Source organism: Hibiscus syriacus, unplaced genomic scaffold (genome assembly GCF_006381635.1).
Source record: "Hibiscus syriacus cultivar Baekdansim isolate YM2019G1 unplaced genomic scaffold, ASM638163v2 tig00117048_pilon, whole genome shotgun sequence".
Taxonomy (NCBI): domain Eukaryota; kingdom Viridiplantae; phylum Streptophyta; class Magnoliopsida; order Malvales; family Malvaceae; genus Hibiscus; species Hibiscus syriacus.
This window is the reverse complement of record NW_024063538.1, coordinates 3,947,541-3,971,947: the sequence shown is the minus strand read 5'-3', so window position 1 is coordinate 3,971,947 and position 24,407 is coordinate 3,947,541. Positions and strand designations below refer to the sequence as shown.

Genomic DNA, 24,407 nt, shown 5'->3' with positions numbered 1-24,407 from the left:
AATTCTCACTACCTAAATTCAGTAACTTTTTTGAAGGTTTTCTTTATATTTAAAAAATGTAACTTAGTACTCATGTTTGAATAGAGTGTTGACGATTTTTTCTTTCTATTTCACTATTTCCCTTCCTACAGCATTACTGTATGCGGACAGAATATAACTTTCAATGTAGTTTATTATTATTATTAGCGTTGATGGGAGATTTTGATTGTGGTCGCTTTTTCAAGATTCATCTTTTATGATTTAGATATAAAATTATGATATAAATTTCATTGTTAAGTAATGGATTCAATTTTATGTAGGTCTATCAGTAATCATGTATAGGAAATACAATTATTCAGAGCATATGAAATTTCGAAAGTTTCCAAGAATTCTGAAAACTCTGATTGACAAAGAATTGACAGAAAAATATAGTTTAGGAAAAACTTGAGATAAGATTTTTTTTTTAATGAAGAATGCTTGTTAAATATTCTTTTTTATTAATTTGGATATTTATTCGAAAGATTTTTAATTATTTAACGATAAAGGTTCAAATCGATTTTTTTAATCAAATCAAATTTTACTTATCTTTCCGCTAATGAACACTCATGGTTGGGTTTTGCTAGATGAATCCTCTCACTGTTTTAGCTTTATCGTGCATTTCATCAGAATGCTTGAAAAAGCTTTCTTTCATTTTCAGTCCTACGAAAAGTCCGGTATTTGGGTTAAAACCATATTCAGGTTTGGCCTTGCCAATTCCACTTCTTTTTTATTGCAACTTACGGCACTGATTTATAATCAGAACTTGCCCTCAAAAAATAAAATAAAAATGAATACAGTGCTCTGAATTGCTGCTATTTTTTGTGAACTGCCAGACGTAGAAAACAGCATCGAAAACCGAAACCAGAGGTGTGAACAAAAGCAGCATGAACAATGAAGATGGAGGCGTTGTTCTGTTTCATTATTATTACATATGCCATGCACTGAATACATACATACAACACTTAAAAACCAAGTCTTCTGGACCTGTGTTTCAATGGGAGAATCAGAGGAAAAGAAGTGGATGAAAACACAAACCTACAGATCACCATGGATAGTAATATGCTCTTAGGAGCTTTCATCTGCCAATGAAAACCTGGAAACCGAAGCTTAGCCGAAGAGGAATTGCTTCGTTTGGCCAGTTTTCGTGCAACTGATGTTGCACCATGTCCACTCAAAAAGGATCAGTAAGTCATTGCTCTAAAGAAACTGGGATTTCTGTTAAGACCCTCCGTTGGTTTCCAGATGATACTTTCTAGCTTACTACAGAAACTCTTGTAGAACTGTCAAAAGAAAACATTATTATCAGTAAGGGTATATATATATATATATATTGGTACCTGAACTTGACTTTAAGGTGCAATTCTACAACAAAACCCTCGGTTTAAGGTTCAATTTGCCACCTAATGTTTTTTTGTGGTTCAATTTGCCACCTAATGTTTTTTTGTGGTTCAATTAGGTAACTGAATGTGACTCATTGGTTCAAATTGATACTCAAACTTCAATTTTTGGTCCAATCGATGCTTACAATAAATGACTTTTTTGAACCATGAAGTCAAGTTTAAGTACCTAATTGGAAAAAAAAATTAGGTACTACATTGAACCTTAAAGCCAAGTTCAGGTATCCAATTGGACCCAAAAAAAGTTTAGACATTAGATATCAAATCGCACCTTAAAGCCAAGTTCAGATACCAAAATATATATTTACCCTATCAGTAGTTGGGGATAGACATTTCTTGAAACTCAATTTACTCTGATAGCAAACAAGATACAAGAACAAGCTACCAATTCAAAAAAGGGATTTGCATAACTACAGTCAAAGGTTGCTATAGGTCAACAACATATGGTGTAGGCAGCTAGGAAGCAAACTAGACATATCCATGTTGTATCATTAATCGGAAAATTACAGAGAATATAATAAGCTAAAATAAATCTGCGATAAGGTCATTCTTGATTCATAAAACAGAAACAGAAAAGGTTAGAAATAGACGTTTTAATCTCATGCGAAGAAGATTGAGGACAATGGCATAAGAGGTGAAAGGTAGAACTTGGAATCGTTTAAGGCAAAAATGGCAGAAGGAAAGACAACTAAGAACAAGTACATGGCCATTTACTGGAGAACATATTGAAAATAAAATCCCTCTAGCAAACCAAAAATGGTTGAATTGTAGCTTTTGAGATCAGTTTGAGAGAATCAACTACACCAGACAAAGATTTAGCACATATTAGAGTAACAGGAAAATTATTAACCCGCTCTAGTTTAATCTAATTTGTATTGCATGTGTTGGAATTCCTAGAATCAAGGGACTATCTTTTTTCTTAATTCTAGGAGTTTGCCTTATGTAAATAGTCACTAATCTAATTCCCTGATCTTAGGAATCATTTCCTAACTTAGAGTAGTTCTTCCTTATAAATTGTAATTTACGTTTAGAACAATAAAGTAAGAATTTCATTTCTTCTCACATTTGTTCATGGCATCAGAGTTGTAGGACTCATTCGATCCTATTCTGCTCTTCCTCTAGAAATTGTTCTTGCGTTGTTTTCTTCCTATGACAGAACAACCAGAAAATTTTTCCGAATCTGAAACCTCACATGTTACCCAAAACATAAATCAACCAATCCCTCTTGGTGACATGAGTTCCTCTCTTATAATCACCAACCACCGTTTAGATGGAAAAAATTTCCTACAGTGGTCTCAATCAGTTCTAATGGTTATTTGAGGCCGTGGGAAATTAGGATATATCAATGGAGAAATTAACTCGATGACAATTTTCCTCTCTTCGAACTTCTGCAAAAGCTTCACCAATGGTAGGAAGAGGAGTTCTGCCTAAAATTGTCATCGAGTTATGATGGGAGATAATAAGGACCCAAAACCAGTGACTACCACTGGACATCGTCCTGTTGAAACCTCAGCCCTTGTATCTAGGGGTCCTCAATTCCAAAAGAGGAGTGATGCAGGCCAAAGTCGAACAAGAGAACGACCTTGGTGTGGCCACTGCAACCGCACTGGTCATACGAGAGAAAAGTGCTTCAAACTCCATGGATACCCTGGAAGCAAAAAAATTCAGAAAGAGACAAAGGCTCTTGTATCATCCAACACTTCATCCTCTACAGAAAATACCTTGGATGTCCGCCTAATCAAATCTCAACTTGAAGCCCTACACAAGATACTTGAAACATCCACTGCTCATGGATCCTTGGCTATTCAAGGTACTGCTTTTAATATTACTTCGGATTAAACTAATCAATCCGATTGGATCTTGGATTTAGGTGTCTCCGACCGCATGACAGGTAACTCATCCCTGTTCCACAGCTACATCCCCTGTCACAATCAATCTCGTATCCGAATAGCTGATGGTTCATACTCGCCTGTTGCTAGAACTGGGGCAATTCAACTCACTGAAAAACTCTCTTGACAAAGTCTTACATGTCTCAAATATATCCTGCAATTTACAATCAGTTAGTAAACTAATTGAGGATAATGCTACTCTTGTTGAATTTTCTACTCGTGGTTGTGTTTTACAGGAACAGAAATCGAGGAAGATGATTGGCACTACTAAGGTTGATGATGGACTCTACATATGGAATAAAGACAATTGTAGACACCTAATTTCGTCCGGCTCGATTCGGTTTATATTATTATGTTCATATCGTTATATAATATATTTATGTTGGTTTATGACATTACAATTATATTATATAATATAGGACATATATTTATATTTATTTTTACATGTGCCAGGCCCAAAGCCCAAATGAAAGTGCTACACGCTGACCCATTACACACCCAAACCCAATTGCAGCCCAGATCCAAATGGAGCCCCGACCCAAGACCCGGTTCAGACTCGAACCGGCCCAACATGAAGCATCTAGGGTTTTTGAACCCTAGCCAGCATCCCCAACAGAGTAGACAAGTTGTCGCGACTGTCTTTCGGGTGGGCCTGGAATCGGCTTCGACTTGAATGAAATGGTTAGTCCCACCGATCATTTTAAAAACAAATTTTAGGTTGATCGGACACCATCTTATCAAATCTGCGTTTTACCAGAAATGTGTCGGGTTCGAGAGTCGGTTACAGTCAAGAAAGGATTAACACCCTTGTACTTCCCTTTCGGTGCCAATTAATTTGTCGGTTGTCTTAATTGCGAAAATTAAAATTTAAAAACCCGATTCAAATTACTTACCTTCGATTGATTAAAAATTCTCCTAAAAAGTCAAGAATATTGTTAGATTGTAAAATAAAAAAAAATAAATCTGAAAAAAGAATAAAAAATATTAATATAATAATAATAATGAAATAAATAAAATATATAGATAAAGATAAATAAAATTGAGTAAGAAAAAAATAAAAAATGCAATAAAAAATAATAATAATAAAAGGTTAAATTTTGAAATAAAAAAATAAACATAGAAAAATGTTAAGAAAATAAATATTAACAAAAAATCGAAACATAAATAAATAAAAAAGGATCAAATTGAATTAAATTTGAATTTATTGACTGAAATTAATGCTAAAAGTGAACTTCAAGAGAGAAAAATTAGGGGGTTAGATTGATAATAATCAAAGTTATATATCAAAATTAAATTATAAAGAAATGCATCAAAGATAGGGAGACTAGAAGAAGAATTTTTCCACAATATTTAAAGGGCTATGGAGGAATTTACCCATAATAGTTGAAGGACCATAGGGAGAGTTTACCCAAGGTTCAAAACCATGTGGGTTTATTTTGTTTTCACGCACAGAAGCCAAAAGTTGGCTAAAAGTTACTGGTTCAAGTAGCAAACTAACCAAGTTTCAGGAATGAAATTTCAAGTCATAACTGAGGTATGGATTTCGCTCGGATGAATTGTTTAAGTAGAGCTTTCTCTTCATCAAGCCGCTTCTTCTCTTTGGGATATTTTGGTTTGACTTTCCTTTTCTCTTCCAATATATATATTTAAAAAGTTCATGTTGCTGACTCTCCGGAATCAGTTCAATCACTTTCAAATACCGTGTGACGGGTGGTGCAAGTAATGAGGTTTCGATAACAAGAGGAGGAGCGACAGTTACAGTTGAAACAAGAGGACTCGAATCAACATCTTCTCCGGTTATGCTCGAGTCCTTTTTCTTCGTTCTCATGAAAAGATAAACTCCGACAGAAAAGTTGACAACCAAAAAAAGGGACAAAGGAACTTGTAACGCCTTGCAAAAGACTCCATTAAAGGTTGAGTTGACGGCGATTAACCCATTGTATATGATGTTACTGCACCTGATGAAGTTGAAGGAAAATCCTTTCATTTCTGTTGCTTCTGAAATTGCTTCAATTGAGCTTTATTGGGTTTGTGATAGTAGAGCTTTAGATCTTCGCTCATTGTTGAGATTCTTTTTCCGCTAAAGCTTCGATCTTTCTCTTCTCTCCCTGTTTTTGCTTTCTCCATCACTGCCCTCTCCCCTCAGTATTAAGATGTCTCCTTGATTTATTTATGGTTGTATGCATGTGGTAGTGGTGGAGTAGGACTAGTGGTAGGGTAGGTTTTTTAGTGGTGGGGTAGTGATGAGATGATGATAGTGGTTAGGTTTGATTATTTTTCCAACTTACAGAACGTGTGGTGATTGAAATTTGCTTTTGGAAAAGCCCCCAAATTACAATAGGTACAATTACAAGTTTGGTCCTTGCACTTTGTTCCCTCTTTAATTCCCGGAAAAAATTAGGGTATTACAGTATAACTCAAGGCGAGAAGGGTTATCTGTCAATAAAAATCTTCGAGTTCAATTACATTTAGCTCAAGGACATATCAAATTTACAGCATAACTCAAGGCGAGAAGGGTTATCTGTCAACAAATACCTTCGAGTTCGATTCCATTCAACTCAAGGGCATGTCAAATTTACAGTATATCTCAATACGAAGGGCTATCTGTCAACAAAAAACTGTCGAGTCCGATTCCATTCAGCTCGACAACACATCAATCACATAGTAACATCGAGGAACTACTTTTCGGTTGAAGCCGAGGTCTTTAAGTCAAGAAGTTCTGAGGCAATCTCTTAGCTTAGTAAAACATAATTCAAGGCGAGAAGTGTTATTTGTCAATGAAAACTTTCGAGTTCGATTCCATTCAGCTCGATGACGTATCAACTACTTTCCGGTTAAAGTTTAAACTGGGATCTTTAACTCAAGAAGACCTGGGTTAGCTGTGTTTTAGTGACAAATGACTATCTCTCAGTTAAGTTTACAGCATAACTCAAGGCGAGAAGGCTTATCTGTCAACAAAAACTTTCGAGTTTGATCTCATTCAACTCGAGGGCATATCAAATGCATGGTAGCCACACTTGAGGTTGAGGTTTGCAAGAGTACACTCTGGTGGAAATGAAGACAAATTGAGTCAGGGGTAGAATGAAGACTGCTCACGCAACCATTCACTTCACATATCAACATTTTGTACATCGGATTTAAGCATGTTGAAGAATCCAAGATCAAGAATCAGATTCAAGAGCCATCAAAACTGACAACCAGAGATTGAGATTTCTCTCCAAATCCTAAAATAACATATTTCACATACATTTTAGGCACACATAAGAGCATTACATCCATAGCATCTCATATGAGCATAATTTTGCAGATTCATGCTAGAGTCAATTTCATCTTCGCAACGAATGATATTGAACTCAAAGAATGCAACTTACTCAAAATTGGATTTCAACTTCACAACGAAGGATATCCAACTCAAAGCCAATTTGGTGAAGCAATATTTAAGATTAGATTTCAATTTCACAACGAATGATATTCAACTCAAAGCCAATTTGTTGAAACAATGATTGGATTTCAACTTCACAACGAATGATATCCAACTCAAAACTCAACTTCACGACGAAGGAGCCACCCACGATTTCAACTTCACGAAGAAGGATATCGTGCCCAATGGATCGACTTAGTGTCACAACAAACATTGTCATCTACCGACCAGATCTCCTCATTACGTAGGAGCCGCGTCAACCTTAGATAACCAGCCGTCCTCATCACGTGGGAACCGTGTTATCATCTTTAAAGATGGTCTGCCGTCCTCAATATGAAGGAACAATGTCTTCTTCAAATCCTCTGATTTTCAGACAAAGAATTGGAGCTCCAGACGAAAATTAGGCCATTATTTTGTCTTTGCTTCGTCGTTATTTACACAACAGACGAGCAAAGAGGGGCAGCTGTAATACCCTAATTTTGTCCGAGAATTAAAGAGGTAACAAAGTGCAAGGACCAAACTTGTAATTGTACCTATTGTAATTTGAGAGCTTTTCCAAAAGCAAATTTCAGTCACCCCACGTTCTGTAAGTTAGAAAAATAATCAAACCTAACCACTATCATCATCTCACCACTACCCTCATCTCACCACTAAAAAACCTACCCTACCACTAATCCTACTCCACCACTACCATATGCATACAACCATAAATAAATCAAGGAGGCATCTTGATACATGGGGGAGGGGGCAGTGAGGGAGAAAGCAAAAACGGGGAGAGCAGAGAAAGATCGAAGCTTTAGCGGAAAATGAATCTCAACAATGAGCGAATGTCCAAAGCTCTACTATCACAAACCCAATAAAGCTCAATTGAAGCAATTTCAGAAGCAACAGAAAGGAAATGATTTTCCTTCAACATCATCAGGTGTAGCAACATCATATACAATGGGTCAGTCGCCGCCACTTCAACCTCCAAGGGAGTCTTTTGTAAGGCGTTACAAGTTCCTTTGGCCTCTTATTTTGGCTGTTAACTTTACTGTTGGAGCTTATCTTTTCATTAGAACGAAGAAAAATGACTTGAGCATAACAGGAGAAGATGTTGATTCGAGTCCTCTTGTTTCAACTACAACTGTCGCTCCTCCTGTTACCGAAACCTCATTACCTGCACCACCCGTCACACGGTATTTAAAGGTGATTGAACTGATTCCAGAGAGTCAGCAACATGAACTTTTTAAATATATATTAGAAGAGAAAAGGAAAGTCAAACCGAAATATCTCGAAGAGAAGAAGCGGCTCGATGAAGAGAAAGCTTTACTTAAACAATTCATCCTAGCGAAATCCATACCTCAGTTATGACTTGAAATTCCATTGCTGAAACTTGGATAGTTTATTACTTGAACCAGTAACTTTTAGCCAACTTTTAGCTTCTGTGCGTGAAAACAAAATAAACCCACATGGTTTTGAACCTTGGGTAAACACTCCCTATGGTCCTTCAACTATTATGGGTAATTTCTTTCATAGCCCTTCAAATATTGTGGTAAAATTCTTCTTCTGGTCCCCCTATCTTTGATGCATTTCTTTGTAATTTAATTTTGATGTTTAACTTTGATTATTGCCAATCTAACTCCCTAATCTTTTTTCTCTTGCAGTTCACTTTTAACATTAATTTCAGTCAATAAGTTCTAATTTAATTCAATTTGATCATTTTTTTATTTATGTTTTGGTTTTTTTGTTAATATTTATTTTCTTAACATTTTCTATGTTTTTTTAATTTCAAAATTTAATCCTTTTTTTTATTATTTTTTCTTACTCAATTTTATTTATCTTTATCTATGTATTTTATTTATTTTATTATTATTATATTAATATTTTTTATTTTTTTCATATTTATTTTTTTATTTTACAATCTAACAATATTCTTGACTTTTTAGGGGAATTTTTAATCAATCGAAGGTAAGTTATTTGAATCGGATTTTTAATTTTTAATTTTAATTTTCGCAATTAAGACAACTGACAAATTAATTGGTACCTAAAGGGCAGTACAAAGGTGTTAATCCTTCCTTGTCTGTAACAAACTCTCGAACTCGACACATTTCTAGTAAAACGCAAATCAGGTAAGATGGTGTACGATCAACCTAAAATTTGTTTTTAAAATGATCGGTGACGACTCTAACCATTTCATTCAAGTTGAAGCCCGATTCTGGGCCCACCCGAAAGACGATCGCGACAACAATAAAAAAGGAAGTTTGGCGTTATCTGCTTCACATGAGGACAGAATTATGATGTGGCAGTGACACAAAAGGCTAGGACATCCAAACTTCTTGCACGTGAAGTATTTACTTCCATTGTTATTTTGAAATAAAAATCCAAAATCCCTAAATTGTGAAATCTGGCAACTTTCAAAACATACTCGTATTCCTTATACATTAAAACTTTACATCCAATCCAAACCTTTTTCCTTAATACACAGTGATCTATGGGGGGGCTAGCCGAGTGAAAAATATTACGGGGGCTAGATGGTTTACAACATTTATTGATGATCATACTAGAGTTTGTTGGGTTTATCTCCGCAAAGAAAAGTCCGAAACACCCAAAGTATTCCAAAATTCTCATTCAACGATTATAACCAATTCAATTCCACCATACAAACGCTCCGCACTGATAATGGAAGAGAGTACTTCAACTCGATTTTAAGTCCTTGCCTTACAAAACAAGGCATCATACACCAAAGCTCTTATCCAAACACACAACAAAATGGACTTTCAGAAAGGAAAAATCGGCACCTATTAAATGTTGCTCAGCCCTAATGTTTACCACAAATAACCCAAGATACCTATGGGGAGAGGTTGTTCTTACCGCATGCTACCTAATCAACCGAATGCCATCCAAAGTCCTTAAATTTCAAACACCTCTAAATACCCTTCAAAAAACTTTCCCTCTTTTTCATGTTCCTACCTTACCGGTTAAATTACTCGGGTGCAAAGCCTTTGTCCATAGCCATCAACTCAACCTATCTAAACTTGACTCTCGTGCTCATACTTGTGTTTTTATTGGCTACTCCCCTACGCAAAAAGGGTACAAATGTTACCTACTTTGCATCGTGCATTTGTTTCCCGAGATGTAACCTTCTTTGAAATAGAAGCATATTTTTCAGCAACTCATCTTCAAGGAGAGATTCTCAATGAAGATGAGAACCTCAATACCCTCCTTATTACTCCACCACCCGATCCTAATATACCACAAAACTTTCATACAAATGACATCCTCATAATCCCCTCACAGCAGCCCCCTTCCCAGCGGCACAATGATGATCCTAGTCTGCAGAAACAACAACAGCTTGCTCCACAACTTGCTCCTGAAACTCAGCAACTCTGTGCTCCTGAACTCCGGGTTTATTCAAGGCATCATTACTCTCCAGAAGCTAACATAGCAGTGCCAAATTCATCTACAACCGTAGACTGTTCTACAACAGAGGTAATTCTTAATTCTCCATCTATTAATCTCCCAATTGCTATTCGAAAAGGTGTAAGGACCTGCACCCAACACCCTATCTCTCGGTTTGTTTCTTATGGAAATCTATCCAAGTCATACAAAAACTTTGTGACAAATATTGACCATGTAAAACATCCAAGGGATGTGAAGGAAGCTCTTGAATCACCCGAATGGAAACATGATGTAATGGAAGAAATGAATGCTCTAAAAAACAATGGAACATGGGAAATCTCGGATCTGCCTAAAGGGAAAAAAACAGTAGGCTGCAAATGGATTTTCACCACCAAATTCAAAACTGATGGAAATATTGACAGGCACAAGGCTCGACTTGTGGCAAAGGGATTCACTCAGACATATGGGCTCGACTATGATGAGACCTTTGCACCTGTTGCCAAAGTTGATACTATTCAGGTTCTTCTGTCACTTGTTGCAAATCTTGATTGGTCTTTGACTCAGTTGGATGTTAAAAACACCTTCCTAAATGGTGAATTGGTCGAGGAAGTGTATATGGACTTTCCACCAGGATTCGAAGAAGAAAAAGGTCGGGTATGCAGGTTAAAGAAATCACTATATGGGTTGAAGTAGTCCCCAAGAGCCTGGTTTAGTCAATTTGCCAAGGCTATGACCAGCAGGGCATATACCCAAGGACAGGCTGACCATACCATGTTCTACAAGCATTCAAAGGAAGGTAAATGCTTCATCCTTATAGTATATGTTGACGATATCATTCTAACAGGAGATGATTCGAATGAAATCGGATGCCTAAAAGAGTTCCTTATCACTGAATTTGAGCTTAAGGACTTGGGAAATCTAAAATACTTCCTTGGAATGGAAGTAGCAAGGTCTCGAACATGTATCTCTATCTCTCAACAAAAATATGTCCTAGATTTACTGAAGGATACTGGCATGTTAGGTTGCAAACCTATAGAGACCCCGATGGAATTCAATCTGAAACTTGGAAATAATGAAGATGGAGAGGAAGTAGACAGGGGGAGATATCAACGACCTGTGGGAAAACTTATCTATCTATCCCACTGTTCATGGTAATGCATAAAACTAAAAAAAAGTCGACTTGAAATTAACCTGCCAATGTAAAAACACATTTATTACCAATTGAGATAAGAGTTCTAGGAGTCTACCTCCAGGACCACTGCAAATTGCCCATGCTTGTTTGCATATCTTCCCTCAAGTCTTGTCTGCAGTTGGAAGGAAAGAACAGAAATTAAGGGGAAATAAATGATATAATATATAGTAAACTTATACACTGATGTTCTTTTGCAATATGACACATGATCCCGCTCAGACAGTAGGGTGTCCCATATATATTGCTAAGAACAGAAAGTTCAAGTAACCTAAACAGTGTTGTTTCTTCATTTAACCTTTTCCATTAATGTTATTATCACAAAAAGTGGACAGGTATCTAATATCTGGCTTCAAATCCTCAGTAGCTGGTATTAGCTTAACCGAATTATTTCTGAAAGTTCCTTCGAGAAGTATTCAAATTTAGAATTAGTAAGGTGCCTATCACAAAGAAGCCATGTCGGTGCTTCTCTATCAGCATGTTAGCCTATGCCTAGCTTGTTTTTATCTTTAGAAGAAAAAAGAAAACAATTGGAGTAAAAAGATAAAATTGCTTCATTTTGTGGACAACCCTCTCTAAAGCATATTCGTAATGAACCAACTGAATTTTGTAAGGAAGATATGTCATACCTTGTAATTACGTGTATGAACCTTCAGTCCCATTGATTCAGCAACAGCTTCAACACTTGAGATTATAACTGTAGTTGGTTTGCGTGATACAAAACGAGTTTGCCATTTTACATAATCCTACCAAAAAAAGATCGTACAAAATAGCATTAAACAGTATATACATCTCATTCTCCAAAAGAAGTTATCAGCAAACAACATAGACAGGCATTGAGATCATAAAAAAGGGAGAAGAGAAGATCACCCCACCAACCCTTTCTCATTTCCTGAACGGTATGCAAGTAGATAGAAACTCAATATGCTTTTCTTCATATTTAAAGCAAGCAAGAAAAGCAACAAAAGTACAAGCAATAACCAACCAAGAACCATGACAAAGTGAGAGATAGAATTGACCATTCTTTGAAGTGAAGAATAATACAAAAGATAAAATACTGGGAATGCTAACTTCTGAAACCACAAAAGTATGAGCAATTTTAACTACAAACAACAACTCAACAAGGACTAAGATTCTATACAGGAGCAGAAAATACTGACATGTTTGCTGTACCTGTTGCCTGTTAAATAATGCAGACAGATTCAAGCCTTGGGATAGCGTAATCATCTCAAATGAATTCATTATCAGGGGACCCCCCTCATTGACTAAGGGCTTCTCGGATACAAATTGGTCCTGCGAAGTACCGGTAACTGCTCAGCAAAGAGAATAATGGCACAGAACAGAACAAAAATCCAGAGAAAAGGGTTCTCAAGGCAATCAGGATGCATTAACATGATCTACTCTAATAATAACCATTAGTGTTGACATGAAAAAATAAAAAATACATAAGCTAACATCAGATCTCATAGGCTAAGAAGAGTAATAATACGAAGGGAAAAAAAAGAACAAATTCCCCACCTCAATATCATCAAAAACTGCTAGGACATCATCCAAATTCACTTCTTCTTCTCTAGGTTTCACAGGCACATAATGCTTGCGGAACCATGAATCTTTTTGAATTCCCTCAATTTGAATACGCTGCAGTTACTCCGGAACCAGTTAGAGAGTGGTTCAGAAACATCAAACAAGCATCATAACAGTTACTAATTTGCATTGTTCACCTTGTTTCATCTAACTAATGCCCACGATCGTATTTTGAAAAATTCGGAAAATCACAAACAGTAGAGTTTAAGAAAATAAGACCAGATGTAATGGAACTCCATTCTTTGATTCTCATGCCGAAACTACCTGTTGCATTTTCTAAAACTTTAGGACTTTCATCTAAAAACAAGTTGTTCTATTCATTTGACTATTAGTATGGGTAGTGCTTTGCCTTGTGAATCTTGAATCTTAATCTTTGTGTTCTTCAATATACAGAACATCCACCATATCCCAGGGCGTAGACATCAAAGCTTCTTGAGCTTAGATATTGCATAGAGTAGAATAACAAAAACAATGCTTTGAGTGGTTCAAGGGTGTGTAAAAATATAAGGTATTCATGGACATTGGGGATCATGCAATAAATATGACACGTTAACGATGGAATTCAAATAAACAAAAACTAGAGCGGTAAACATCCACCATATCCCAGAGTAGTAGACATCAAATCTTCTTGAGCTTAGATATTACATCAAGTAGGATAACAAAAAAAAATACATTGAGTGGTTCAAGGATGTGTAAAAATATAAGGTATTCTTGGGCATACGGGATAAGGCAATAAATATGACATGTTAACAATGGCGTTTGAATAAGCAAAAACTAGAACTCACCACTAAGCAAAATATACTTACGGTTTTAGGATTGGGATCAAGGATCTTTTGTATCAATGATTTTACCCCAGGAGAAAACCAAAATGGACAAGTAAATTGGGCAGCACTAATCTGCACATTGACAAAAGGAATAGTTAGAAGTTTTACAGTTATATCAGCACTCCTACTAAATGCTCAAGGGATAACATTAAGTTGAATTAAGGTGGTTCCTCTTAGCAAGACATATACTAAATGGTATGATTTTACTAGAGCGATAATTAATTGCATATATGTGTTTGCATCCTCCATTATTCTATATGCAAAGACGCAATAATTATAATAGCTCCAGCACAGGACTCAATTCTGGAAAAAAAAATTATAAGAACAAGATACAAAATTGGTTCATAGATAACACGGCAAGCACTCATTAGAACTCAAAAGGCCTGGAGGAAAAACAGCTAGAGCATTGCAACATAACTGTAGACAAATAGCTTAATAGAAGTCTGTCTACAATGATGGAAAAATTTACTAATAATAAAGGAGTACATTGCACATTATTAGTGTATAAATTAACAGTGCAAAAATTACGGTAATAACCTTCTTGTACAAGGTTGGAAGGTCTATCTCATCGAATGGGAGATACCCAGCCATTATAACAAAGAGAATGACCCCACAAGACCACACATCAGCAGCCGCACCATCATAACCGTCATTGCCGAGCACCTGATGGGCAATAAGTTATCATGAGATTCAGATACATAACAAAAACTAAACAAATCCATCTGAACCACGTTTAAACATAAATTATATAATCTGGTTCTGATTCAATGCTGACCAGATCTCACCAAACAAGAAAAAAGAAACTACAAATATTAGTGAATAGTCATGATGACAAAAACAGTCAACAACCATCAATAATAAGATGAAACATCAAAAGGAATAAACTAAATTAATGGGCAAATACTTATCAAGAAAAGCCCCGAAAGTCTTAACCATACTTGGTGTCCTATTCATCACTTTATTTCAGCAGTAACATTTAACATGATACCATTAGCATCTCAGACCCTTATCCCCCTTAGTAAACATCACAAACTAATGATAAGAATATTATTTTTGGAATCTTATCAGTTTCTGCAAAGTTGCATCATGTGTAATATTAAACTGATTAATATGTATTTACTAACTGAACACTCATAGACCGTAGTAACTGATAAAAAAGTATGTTAAACCAACTGATAACTATCTGAAGGAGTGACAGAGCAAAGACAGTAAAGTGATAGATCAGCTGTTAAGATACCTTTATAATGTAAGAAGTTGTCTATGGATCAAACCTGAGAACATATATTACTTGGGAAAAATGGGCTCTGCTTGACTGGAGCATGATAAATTTACATTGGCAATTTGATTAGCAAAATTTTACATTATTTAGTGGCATTGGCATACAAAATCTTAATATACAGAAAAAGTTAATATATATATATATTGTAAGCAAAGTCTAGCAGTTCAAAATGTAAGAGGCTACAGTAGATTTTTTTTTTATAGGAATAGGAGGCCTCGTTAAAAACCTCCCTCTTAGTTGGCTCTTGTGAAAGAGGCAACTAGCGGAAGGAGGAAAAGAGTGCCTCATTTTATTGATAACCCATAATTACATAAGATACAGCTTACATAATAAACTTCCCTAGATAAAATACATAACACTACAACAACAGAACAACACCTCAACCAATCCCCTCTTTTGCTAGCTTGTCTGCTTCCCAATTACAACTCATTGGAATCCAATTAATAATAAAACCCCTAGCAGATACAAAGGCCCCAATTTTCTCAACCAAAGAACTAAAAAACGTTGGGGCAGAAATAGGTATCAAGATCCAATCCATTGCTTTCCTGCAATCACTCTCAAGGATAAGTCTTCCCTTCATTGCCCACTCCGATGAAAGAAATACATCAATTCCCTGCTTAATAGCTTTTAACTCAACAAACATAGGAGGTCCAGGTCCCACAACCATAGAGAAAGAGGTTAAAATAGAGCAGTTGGAATCTTTCAAAACTCCTCCAATTCCTCCTTGCAGCCCATCCCCTCTCACCGCCCCATCAACATTGAATTTAAAGAAATCATGAGGGGGCGGAGACCAACAAATAACCTTCTTCTTAGATAGCTTAGTATGGATTTTGTCCGCAAGCGATGGATCCCCTATTATTAAATCAACCTGAATATTAACAAGAGGGAATTTAGCTAAAAACCATTTAGCCAGCCTAAATCTGGTTATAAAGAACAGAGATGAGCTATCAAAATTCTAGTTTTCAAATACAACTGAATTCCTCGCTTTCCATAGTGACCAGAAAACTACTCCAGGGATAAACTTCCAGATGGTAGAGTACTCCCTAATATAAGACCAAGAACAAAGTAGTGAAGCAGGATCTTGGCAAAACTGTAGAAATATCCCAAAACTTTATGAATCTATTCCACAGCTCCATTGCAACCGAACAAGATACAAAAAGATATTGAATTGATTCCTCAAAATTATGACATAATGGGCACGGGACATTTTCCAGATTAACTCCTCTCTTCTTAAGTTCCACTCTAACAGCCACTTTCCTATGAGAAATCTGCCATAGAAAAGTTTCCACTCTAGGAGGTACCAAACCAGACCAAACCCACTTCTTCCACTGAAAAGTATCTCCATTTCTGCTTGAAAGAGCCATTCTGCATGACTTAACCGAGAACAAACCATCACCATTCCCCGACCACCCAAGGAAATCATCTACTGATTCAGACAGGCGAATATTATCAATCAAAAGCATTAATGACATCCACTGGTCCAATTCCCAGTCACATAAGTTCCTCCTTAACTGAATATTCCAAACCCAACCATTATTTTCAAAGCAAAATCTGCCACTTTTCCTTTTTTATTGTTCGATAGAGCGAATATCCTAGGGAACTAACTCTTTAAGGAAGAGCCATTGACCCAAACATCATTCCAAAATTCAATTGATCTACCATTCCCTACTTGAATCTTCGAATTGGACCTCAAACACTCCCCTATTTGATCCTCTTTCTCATAATTATTCAGAATACCTCTCCAAATCCAAGAGTCTATAGGCCAAACGACATTGCATATTGATAAGGATAAATTACTAACATTAAGCTTGCAACACAGTAATTTTTTCTACTGAGCTTTTTTCTCGTTTGCATACTTCCAGACCCATTTCCCTAGCAATACTCTGTTAACCAGTCTCAAGTCTAAGATTCCCAAGCCACCCTCGTCATAAGGTTGACACACCATATTCCAATTTATCCAATGGATCTGTTTCTTGGCTTGTCCTTCACCCCAAAGAAATCTAGCCATTATAGAGTTTAGTTTCTGATTTACCTTCAACGGTAATTTAAAGATAGAAAGGTAGAAAATAGGTAAAGAAGATAGCACCGATTTCACCAATACCATCCTCCCAGCCATCGATAAAGAGGAAACTTTCCAACCTGCTAGCCTGCTGTACACTTTCTGCAGAACTGGCTCCCACAATACTTCTGAATTTTTGATTGCACCTATTGGTAAACCAAGATAAGTCATAGGAAAATAACCCACCCCACAACCTGCTTCAGATACCCAATCTTTCACAATGTCCTCTTCCAAATTAACTCCAAACAGTTTACTCTTAGACAAATTAAGGTGAAGCCCTGAAATTAGACTAAACACCCTCAAAACTCTCCTTATATTGAGAATTTGAGTTGAAGAATCTCTGCAGAATAAAATAGATCGTCTGCAAACTGTAAATGAGTCAAATTAAATGGATTATCCTCCTTACCGATACTAAACCCTTCAAAAAGACCTAGATTCGCAGCCTTACACAACATTAAATTCAAGAGTTCCCCAACTATGTTAAACATCAAATGGGACAAACTACAGCCTTGCCTCAACCCCTTGCCCATCTGAAATTCTGTTGTTGGAGAACCATTAACGAGAACTGAAATTGAAGCAGAAGAAATACAGTACCGAATCCAAGAAATCCATATCTCCCCAAACCCCATGATCTTCAATAATCTCAAAATAATTGGCCATTCGACTGAGTCACAAGCTCTACGAAAATCAATCTTGAAGACAACTCCTTTCCTTCCTTTTTTCCTCCAAAAGTATATGGATTCATTGGCCATAAAAGCACAATCAAGCAGCTGCCTACCAGGGATAAATGCAAACTGAGAGGGGCTAATAAGATCTTTAATAACTGAAACCAGCCTTTTCGATAAGATTCTGGAAATAATTTTGTATAAGGTACCAACTAGGCTAATTGGTCTATAATCTTCAATACCTTCTGGATTAAGTCTCTTGGGAATCAATGTAATAAAAGCATGATTGACCCCATGCTCCCAACTCCTCCCTCTATGAAAATCATTCACAAACTTCATAAGATGATCCTTCAAGAAAGGCCAGAATTTCTTAAAAAAGCCCATCGTGAAACCATCTGGACCCGGGGCTTTGGCACTATCCGAGTGAAAAACTACTTCCAACACTTCTTGTTCTGAAAATTTGACCTCCAGACCATTCTTCTGCTCCTCTGTTAATTTCATGAAATTGAAATTGATTTCTTCCACCTCTAATGTATCTTTAGAATTGTAATTCTTCTTAAAATAATCATAAGAATTTATTATGTTTCTATTCATTGCTCTTAAGTGAAAAAACCTCGTGTTCCTATCCCCATCCTTGCTCCATTTCAATCTTGATCTCTGTAGCCAAATACTCTCCTCTTCTGTGCAGCTTCTACAATTCGTGTCTAGACATTATCAGCATGTCCCTTTCTTGCATTAAATTCCACCGTTTTGTAGCTGTTCCAAACCATTATTCTTACCTTCTAATTCTGAAATCCCTTAGGATATCCCACTTAAATTCCTATTAGGCCACTTCTTGATCTGCTGTTTTGTTCCTCGAAGTAAAGAAAACAGACCCCTTCTACCATTGTCCATCATAGGGTTAGACAAAGACTTTTCAACCAATCCAGCAAACCCGTCTTCTCAACTGATGAGGGTGGGTCAAATTTCAGACCCATAAGTATGTTGTTTAGCCCTATATCCCTTTCTGACCTTATGATGGACAATGGTAGAAGGGGTCCGTTTTCTGCATACTTACGGGTCTGAAATTTGACCCAAATTTGTTCCAAGTGTATCATCTGACCTTATATCCCTTTTTGCATACTTATGGGTCTGAAAGCTACATACATGATCTCCATCCAGACTCCTCTGGCCAGCAGACTGAACTATCTCCAATTCGACACCTTGTTCACTTGGAACCACTTCCATCTCCCCCTGCATATTCTCCTTAATCACCCCAGCCTCTCCCTCGTCAACAACATTCAAGGAATTTTCATAACAGGGATTGGGCTGTAGAAAACCTTTTCCCAACCCATTTTATATTGTAAGCAGGCCCATTAGGAATCAGTTTCTTAATTGGAGAACCAACTACCTCATTATCCTCTGACTGACCAAAGTCAACCCGATCATTTGAACCCCTCAATCCCAGGCCCACATGATTTCCCATCTGGTTAGTCTTATTTTCCAAGAAACCTGACAGCCCACAATTTGAATTTTCTACTGTTGACTTACCTGATGGGACTTGTCCCCCACAAACTCCATTCACACCACTGTTCTGCCCATTATTCAGCCAAGATATGACTTTGAATGTACCATCGTCTGAGAACTCATCACCATTTGCTTCCAAAGAAGGACATCTCCCAACCCCTTCCCTAGACAAGACATAACCATTGTTACATTTTTTGAAATTTTCTCCACCATCTTCCTCCCAGCTTCTTCTGGTTTTTCAAAACAGAACCCATCGAAATCTTAACTTTGAAGGATCTGCCATAAGAACCAATCGTAATCGTCTCAGGTACATCATAAGGACTTTCCACCCTTAGCAAAACTTTCGCCACCGACAGGTCCGATCTGGTCACTGATTCCTCCTTAAAACAAATAAAATCACCCCACTTCCCAGAAAGTTTCTTCACGAATGACTCATTCCAACATAACAAAGGCAATCCATACAACTCTATTTGACAAAGAGCCATCGGAACTCCATCTTTGTTCAATACTGGTGCCAACCAGTCTAAGCACAAGAGCAACTCTTTCTTCTTATTCATCCATACGTGAGAGAACTCCTCAATTCAATTGAATGTAATGATGCACGCATTCCATACGTACCCCCATCTCGCAATCTGAACTTCCACCCCCTCCATCTCCAAAGCTTCCTTTAACGAAACGAGATCAAAAGAAGGTTTCATTATCCCTGTTAATGATCTCTTCACCCATTCTGAGTTGTCTGATGGAATACGCATCTCCCAAATGTTCCTCACAGCAGGAGCATTCTTCTTAACACCCTCCAAGTTACATTCAGAAATTACTACATCCTTATATGAAATGTCGTCTCTCATACCTCTACCCGACTCAAACGTCCTTCCAGTATTTGAAATATCCCTTCCCCCTGACTTGATCTCCACCATTCTCTTCCCCTTATCCTCTTCCCTCCTCTTATCCTTCTGATACATAGCAACCCCAACAGAAATTATCTTCCCATCAAATCACTTCCCATTCACAAACTGGATTGCTTTCTTCCTACTTTCCTCCTCAGCAAATTGGACAAAAGCAAACGTCGAGGACTTATAATTAGATTTATCTAAAAATCTTGGAATGAAAATTCTCAGAATCTGACCACAAGGACTAAAAAAATCCCTTAACACACGTCTAGAGACCCTTTTACTAAGATTATCAATGAACACAGTCCATTCATCCACAGAAGAAATGGATTTTTTCGAATTTTCTCAAATTCTCTCTCTTCCTACGTGCTCATTCTCTCTCTTCCTACGCGCTCATTCTCTCTCAAGAGGCTATAGTAGATAACGATTAATTTTGAGCGAAGTTGCAAGAAAAAATCCATTATACTTTGGAAGTCAAACATAGTACACAAGTAGGAAAAATTGATGCATAATCCTTCAAGTCACTTGAAGGAATGTACCTCTGGTGCAACATAATTTGGAGTTCCACACGTTGTGTGGAGAAGTCTACCTCCCTGCTCATGGACATCAATGCTTAATGAGAGAGAAAAGTAATTACATTTTAAGACTTTTCTGTATAGAACCCAGATATTAGTCAGTATGCTTACTTGCTGGGGTAATGCACTCAGTCTGACAACCGAAACCTTCAAATTTCTAGAAGAGTCAAGAAGAAGATTTTCAGGCTATAAATTACAAAGGAAAAGAAAAAGTTGGTCAGGATTATCATGAAACATTGATTTTGAAAGATTTGATTTCAAAAATATTGCACCTTTAGGTCTCTATGGTAAACGTCCTTACTGTGACAATGAGCAACAGCATCAATAAGCTGTTGAAAGTATCACCTACATTCATCCTCGGGAAGTCTTACACGGTGAACCTACACAAAGAGTAAAGAGGAGATAAGTGTTTCCCGGGGGAAAACCAACAACAAAGGAAAAACTCCAAGAAATTAAAATAGATATATATATATATATATGCTATAATTATGAGATAGGAGACGTCTTACAATTTTATCAAAGAGTTCCCCTCCACTAACAAACTCAAGAATAATATATACCTTCGTATTACTTGACAATACCTAAATTTCAAAAAAAAAAAAAAGGACAAGGTAAATATCAACAATGTAAGCAAGAACATAAAAGTATGATGTACATTAATTAAATATACGCATACCTCATGCAACCTAACTATGTAAGGACGCTTAACAATCTTCATTATGGATATCTCTCTTTTGATCTGAAACCAATCAGAAAAAATAAATTAAAACCAAAAAAAGGTTAGCAAACCAAATGGCATAGAGGAAGAGATTCTTCTGGTAGGCAAAATGCTTCTCCAATTTCATGGTTAATAGAAGCTCTGAAATATTACGCAGCTAAACATTTAAAATCCATAGGCTTAGGTTTGAATGACCACTACCAGGAAAGCATGAACTCAAATACACAAATATCCTCCCTCGAGTGAGCTACAGGGAGGTTTCCTAGCTCCGAACAAGAGCAGCATATGAATGATATTTCTTTGAATTCATATTATTCTAACATATTTTAAGAGGGAAAAAATAATCTCCACCCTCCAGATACCTTGTTTACTTAATTTCAGAAAAGTGATATGATCTATTTTTTTTTTCACTTAAAAGGATCAAAAGCCAAGAGAAAATCTTATAAGCAAGGCTTTTCTTCTCAAGTGGTACCCTCCTTGATCCAGAGAATTTCTTGTATTCTTCATTAAAGCATGTCCCATAGCCATACTCTTACCAGCCATAATTCAAGCATAAAACGCAAAACAACCCAAATTGCTTTCAAACCAAACTATCAAAAGGCAGAGCCAATTTGGTTATTAGCAGTGATCAGACAATTTACAGTAACTTTTGACGAATTAAAAAAGGTAAAGCCAAAGGATTTTAGGGAGCTTTTTTGAAAGAATCAAATAATTACCTGAACAACCATTCCGTGCTTAAGAATAGTGGGTTTCGACAAGACTTTAATGGCCACGCTCTCTCCGGTGTCTGTATTCTTTGCAAACTTAACTTTGGCGAATGTTCCTTGGCCAATTGTTCGCACAATCTCATATTTCCCCAGTTTCTTTGTTCCTTTCTTCATTATTCTTCAACAATCATTATAAACCAAAGAATTTACACCTAAAACCAGTTCCTGCTGCGTTGGCTACTCCTGGTAATAAAGACTAATAAGATCATGTAAAAGTAAAAAAAGTACGACAATCTCTGGCTAGCTGCTGAGAAATCAGAAAGAAAAAGAGAACAAAAGACTATTCCGCCCAAAAATCTTACCTCCAAGAAGACTAGTGAAATTTAACTCAAAATTTTCTGTGTTGAATAAGAAAAAAACGATTGTCCGAGCTTCGTCAAGGGATTGGCCTGATCCGCGACTGTAAATAAATTGATCGTTTATCAATGCAAGCAACGACAGAGCTTCAATTTCTGTTCTCATTTCTTTGTTTCTGTTTTTGTCATTTTATAGGGTGCACTTTTATTTCAGGGTGAAAAAAATATAATTATATGAAAAAAGAAATTAAGATAAAAATAAAATTAACATATTAAAATTAAATGTCATGATTTCAAAAAAAAAAATCTTAAAATTTATAACTGAATATATGTCTTTAATATTCTCATAATAAGTGATATCACAACTATTCTTTAATTCTTCAACTTTTTTTTATTAATATACAATTAATCATTTAGATTTTTTAATTAAACTTCAATTTTACTGAAAAATTAATTTTTTACTTACCAAAATAAAAATTGGATTCATAAATATGTTTGTGTTTTGAGTAAGATGTTAGTATTATCATAGTGTCATTTATGATATTAGATTTAGAGATGATAACGAGACGGATTGTATCGAGTTTTGATTAACTTGATTTGAGAAGTATACACTTTTAATTTAAATCCGGTTTGAGAAACATATTTCCTCTATCCAAATTATACTAAACACAAATGTTTATGGAAAAAACATGCCTTCGACTCTATTTGAAATAAATATATAATTTTTATTTGATAAAATAAGGACATAATTTAAAAAAAAACTATAGAGATTGTGTTATAGCAATCATTCCTAAATTTATATTATAAATTACCTGAGTGAGGCTGGATCGAAGAATTTTCACCTTAAATCTGACTCGACATCACATTTTATAAAAATATGAACCGATCCAACCTGATTCAAACTTGGAATATTTATTAAAAAAACATTTTTTTCAAATCGTATGGTATCAAAATATATTATTAGTTAAATTGTCATCTCTAATCGAACTTATTCGATTCATAATATGTGTTATTCTCAAATTTTATATAACAAACTTAAATTTAATGTCTGAAAATAAATCTTTTATAAAATTGTATGGTTGTGAATGAGATGGATTTGTATTTGAGACAAAAAGCTGGGTATATTTTTTTTCTTAAAGAGGATAGAATATTAAGTACACCTATATTTTTTTAAAAAAAAATAATTGAAAACAAATCATTAAACATATAATTTGAAGTCTATCTTTAAAAAAATTCTTACACGTGTATAAAATTCGTAAACATGTTAAAATACAGGGAACATTATATTTAATTAAAGGTTGATAGTAAATAAGTTATGTTTCTTAAAAGTTATAAATATGTTACTCAATTAAAATATTAGGTTTAAGGGTCACTTTTGTCCCTGTAGTAAACTCAATTTATCATTTTCGATCCTATCGCGTTTTCGCATTAATTTTTCCCTCGAAGTCACTCAATTGCATCATTCTATATCCTATCCCTAACTTAAAACCCTGAATTATAAACTGTAAGTTATGTAGGACTTATAGTTTAGAGGTTATGAGGTTGTGATTTAGGGTTTAGAGTTTATAATTTAGGATTTTAAGTTAGGGTAGGGTATAAAATAATGCAATTGAGTAACTTCGAGGGTTAAATTGATGCAAAAACATGATAGGGGCAAAAGTGATAAATTGATCTACTATAGGGGCAAAAGTTGCCATTTTACCAAAATATTATTATAAATAGATATTTCATCTTTAAATATCAAATGAAATAGCAAGAATCAGTGACCTCAGTGGTAAAAAAATTATTGTCATTTCTTGAGGTTCTACGTTCAAACACCATGAATGTCAGGGATATGAGTGATCAATATCAAATGATTGAGAGTTATCTTTGAACAGATACTACTTTGTACTTTCCTCATATTAATCAAAAAAAATTAGATGAAATAATTATGTGTCTTGATATAATAA

General features: G+C 35.8%; 1 protein-coding gene and 1 pseudogene across 1 annotated transcript; one reads left to right on the top strand and one right to left on the bottom strand.

Annotated features, from left to right (window-relative positions):
* Positions 1-935: 935 nt before the first annotated feature.
* Positions 936-22,607, bottom strand: LOC120197390 (annotated as a pseudogene).
* On the top strand, positions 7,485-8,129 carry LOC120197391. The gene has a single exon (XM_039198933.1). It carries the CDS (start codon positions 7,545-7,547, stop codon positions 8,076-8,078), a length of 534 nt encoding a protein of 177 aa, XP_039054864.1. The 5' UTR covers positions 7,485-7,544; the 3' UTR covers positions 8,079-8,129.
* Positions 22,608-24,407: the final 1,800 nt, after the last annotated feature.

Coding starts and splice junctions, on each gene's coding strand:
- LOC120197391 (XM_039198933.1), top strand. CDS start 7,545: ATGAGCGAATGTCCAAAGCTCTACTATCACAAACCCAATAAAGCTCAA.